The sequence below is a fragment of the Protomyctophum parallelum genome, assembly GCF_964188405.1.
Source record: "Protomyctophum parallelum genome assembly, chromosome: 14".
Taxonomy (NCBI): Eukaryota; Metazoa; Chordata; class Actinopteri; order Myctophiformes; family Myctophidae; genus Protomyctophum; species Protomyctophum parallelum.
The window spans coordinates 3250809-3254257 of NC_139709.1; the positions used below are offsets into that span (position 1 = coordinate 3250809).

The 3449-nt window shown below is 44.2% G+C and overlaps 1 protein-coding gene across 3 annotated transcripts; it reads left to right on the forward strand.

The window, feature by feature from the left end:
• On the forward strand, nt 1-2876 carry LOC310870721 (uncharacterized protein). 3 transcript variants are annotated; one of them, XM_083782001.1, is made up of 7 exons: nt 1-122; nt 1164-1270; nt 1376-1482; nt 1648-1744; nt 2010-2232; nt 2329-2384; nt 2717-2876. In XM_083782001.1, the coding sequence occupies exons 2-6, from the start codon at nt 1171-1173 to the stop codon at nt 2381-2383; spliced, it is 582 nt and encodes a 193-aa protein (XP_083638127.1). In that variant the 5' UTR covers nt 1-122; nt 1164-1170; the 3' UTR covers nt 2384; nt 2717-2876. The 3 variants fall into 3 exon arrangements, 2 of the variants coding, with proteins under 2 accessions (XP_083638127.1, XP_083638126.1); XR_014570254.1 differs by having other exon boundaries at nt 27-119; nt 1162-1270; nt 2325-2384; XM_083782000.1 differs by having other exon boundaries at nt 27-119; nt 1162-1270.
• The last annotated feature ends 573 nt before the right edge of the window (nt 2877-3449 follow it).

The following is a 3449-nucleotide window of genomic DNA, read 5'->3' on the forward strand; positions in this document are numbered from 1 at the left end:
AGCAGAGCTCTCAGAGCTGCACTTCCTTTTCTCCTCCCAGTTCACTTCCCTCTCGACCGAGCGCCGCGGCAGCAAGACGTTATATCACCGCAGTCTTTGCGAAGACCCAACTATAAAAAAAGGTAATTATTTCCGCTTGATTACGAAGCGTATCGAAGTATTTGCCAACAGTCTGGCTCAGCATTTTAAAGCCACTCTGAGGCTTGTGTTTCTGTAAAAGTCGCTTAATGTAAATATTGGTCGTGTATGTTATGTAGGCCATCGGGCAAGGCCCGAGACCAGTCGGCGGATAAAGGGCTAGGCCCGCTAGCTAGCTAGCTAGCACTAGCTAACAACGCAGTCACGTACTAGTGCATTTAGGGCCGAATAATTGGTTCTTATTTACACCTCTGCCAACACATGTGTGCGTCCCGCGACGCAGGCTGGGCTCTTGTTGGGCAGACTTCTATTAAAAGGACAGAAAACCCAAAGGAACCCGTATCTCTGTCTTTGGCGGCCGCCATTAGAGGTTTCGTTATTGCCACACCAGACGGCAACGCGGAACCCGCCAGAACAACGATGATGGTTATGATGCGCGTGTTACGTCATCCATCAAGCCCGTGTGTTCTCCTCAGGCATGACGGGTATCTTTGTAGTGTGTGTGTGTGGGGGTAGTTTCTAAAGGGTTCCTTCCTGCTTTATGTGGCCTTTTGTTCCAAATGTTTCAACTAGTGGGTATATATTTTAAGGGTTCCCTTCAAATTAAGATGCCTTGGCCATGGACCCTATGTGTTTTTTTTGTTTTTCAGGTTTACAATCTCATGTTAGGTTTTTAGCTTGTAGATCTACACAAACACAAGTGTTCATTGTTTTGGACTTTATTTTATTTGACCCTTTTTTTTGTTGTTGCTAGTTTAACTCTATTTTTAATTCCAAGGATCTACAGTTTGATTTTCATGAGGTCACACGCCCCCATTGTTTCTGTGACTCCCATGTATGATCCTCAGTCAGTGTAACTCAGAGACTGTACTTGAACGCAGACCATACCATTGCCCATTTTAGACTTTAGTTTATGTGATGCTACATTATGTAATGGCATTATCTGCTTATGTGTATGCCCTATTTTGCACAATGGAACGGGTTGACTCAGAAATGTGACGTTCTTTCTTTTGTGTTCTCTTTAGACAAAACATGTCGGACGAGGGAAAGCTGTTCATTGGAGGCCTGAGCTTCGACACTGACGAGGACTCGTTGGCCGGAGCCTTCTCCAAATACGGAAATATCGCCAAAGGTAAAAAAAAGAAAACTACCTGCGAGCCACAAACGAACCTCACATGCGTGACTTAATTTAATTGTCAATGTATTCACATTTCTTAACCTTCTCTCGTGTCTACAGTTGATGTCATCAGAGACAGAGAGACAGGCAGGTCTCGTGGATTCGGCTTTGTGAAGTACGACAGCCCAGACGATGCAAAGGATGCACTGGAAGCCATGAATGGACAGGTGAGTTGACAAATGAATTGTCACAGGTGTCTTGCCGGTAGCCATTTTGTGAGGCACATGGTGGCACAATGCGGTACTGCACTAAATTACAACAACACTACAGACTGGCCAACTGTAATTTATTGACTGACTTGGATGTTTATATATATATATTTGTCTTTTCAGAGTCTGGATGGCAGGACGATCAGAGTCGATGATGCTGGGAACGGCCGTTCCGGAGGTGGTGGAGGAAGAGGGAGGGGAGGATATGGTGGCGGAAGAGGTGAGCTTGTATTTATTTTTTTATAAACTTTAATTATGCTTTTGTTTGTGCTTGACCGATGGTTAACCCCCCGAAAAATGGCAGAGTTATAAGCTTGTAGCGTTGGACTCAGTGCCACACTACAAGCTTGTAGATCTATTTTTCATCCATCAATCTTCAACTGCTTATCCGTAGTCGGGTCACAGGGACAACGGCTCCACCAGAGTGTTCCAGACAAAACATTAAGTTAAATGAATCATCCTACCCTCTCTCGTGTTTGTGTTAGGTGGTGGAGGATACGGTGGCGGCGGCGACAGAAGCTACGGCGGTGGCGGAGACAGGAGCTACGGCGGCGGTGGCGGAGACAGGAGCTACGGCGGCGGCGGCGGAGACCGAGGTTATGGCGGCGGCGGAGACCGAAGCTACGGCGGCGGTGGCGGCGGATACAGAAGCGGCGGCGGAAGCGGTGGCTACTCATCCGGCGGCGGCGGTGGCTACAGGGACAATAAGTAAGGGGAAAGCCTTAAATGTAGCACATTTTGAGTGAATTGAGTTTAAAAAAGAAAAAATTGGAATGGAGTTTTAATTGTGTCATTTACTGTTAGGGGTTATGGAGGTCGTTCTTCGGGAGGATCCTACAGGGACGGATATGAAGGCTAATGTAAGTATACGTACGTGTGTGTGTATTTAGTAGTGTTGATGCTTGCTGCTTTATAGCAGCAGATCTAAACGTCCACAGCATGTCAAAGCAGCGCTCCCTCTTTTGAACGTGTAGTCGACAGCTAAAAATGGGGCTTAAATGGTGCGAAACTGACACAATTGGTCTGAATCCTAACTGCATTTTGCATTGCATTTTGCTAGTGCAAAGAATTAATGAAATTGAGAGCATTTTCTCCACTTCATTAACAGCAAAAGTGTATATTTTGCCAATGTCAAACTGTTGAACTTGCCTGAACTTCAGCATCTTTACCCCGTGTGCCATTTTCTCCTCAGCTGCAAGCGACTAAAATCCGATGATTCCGAGATCACCCCATGGCTGGCTGTTTTTAAAAGATGACTGACTTGGGCCGTTTTTTTTTTTTATTGCATTTGTGGAAATAATTCTTTGCATTTGTTGAAATAATTCTTGACTAATAAATGTTTTTTTACATGAGGTCATTTGTTGTAGGTCTGTAATTATACACATTATGTTCTAGTTTCTGTATTAATTATACATTGTTGCAGAGTCTTATTAGTTGACTGAGTGCCGCTTCTGTGCGGTCCATGTCAGTGGGATTCAGTGCTTTGGGGCTGATTATTTGGGGGTGGTATGTCCTATGCTGGTGTTGGGCTGTTATATAAAGTCGTCAAGAGTAAACGCAGTCTTAGATCAGGATGTTTTGGGAGTTTAAAGCTTTACAATCGAAACGGCTGCAGGATATTTTAGATCACTTTGTGCTTCTGTATGTTGACAAGCTTTATAGAGATGCTGATTTCTGTTTCCAGAAGGGCTTTGCCCCTGCATGTCTGCAGTCTGTTCAAAAGTAGCAAAGTGTTGTGCACATGCATCAATTGTCATACTTTTCAGGTTTCTGTATTATAAAACTTCCATGTACTCTATGTTGTGATTAAGATTACAACTAATGGATTTAAATATGTCACTGCGCAAAGTTTCACTTGTTGAATTATAATATGGCTGTTAAGGAACTGTAGGGCACTCAAGACTTCAACACGGCACTATGAATTA

Excerpts from the sequence above, each read along its gene's own strand:
- LOC310870721 (XM_083782001.1), top strand. The coding sequence starts at position 1,171 with ATGTCGGACGAGGGAAAGCTGTTCATTGGAGGCCTGAGCTTCGACACT. Across the intron at positions 1,271-1,375 it reads ATACGGAAATATCGCCAAAG|TTGATGTCATCAGAGACAGA; the intron begins GTAAAAAAAAGA and ends TCGTGTCTACAG. Across the intron at positions 1,483-1,647 it reads TGGAAGCCATGAATGGACAG|AGTCTGGATGGCAGGACGAT; the intron begins GTGAGTTGACAA and ends TTGTCTTTTCAG.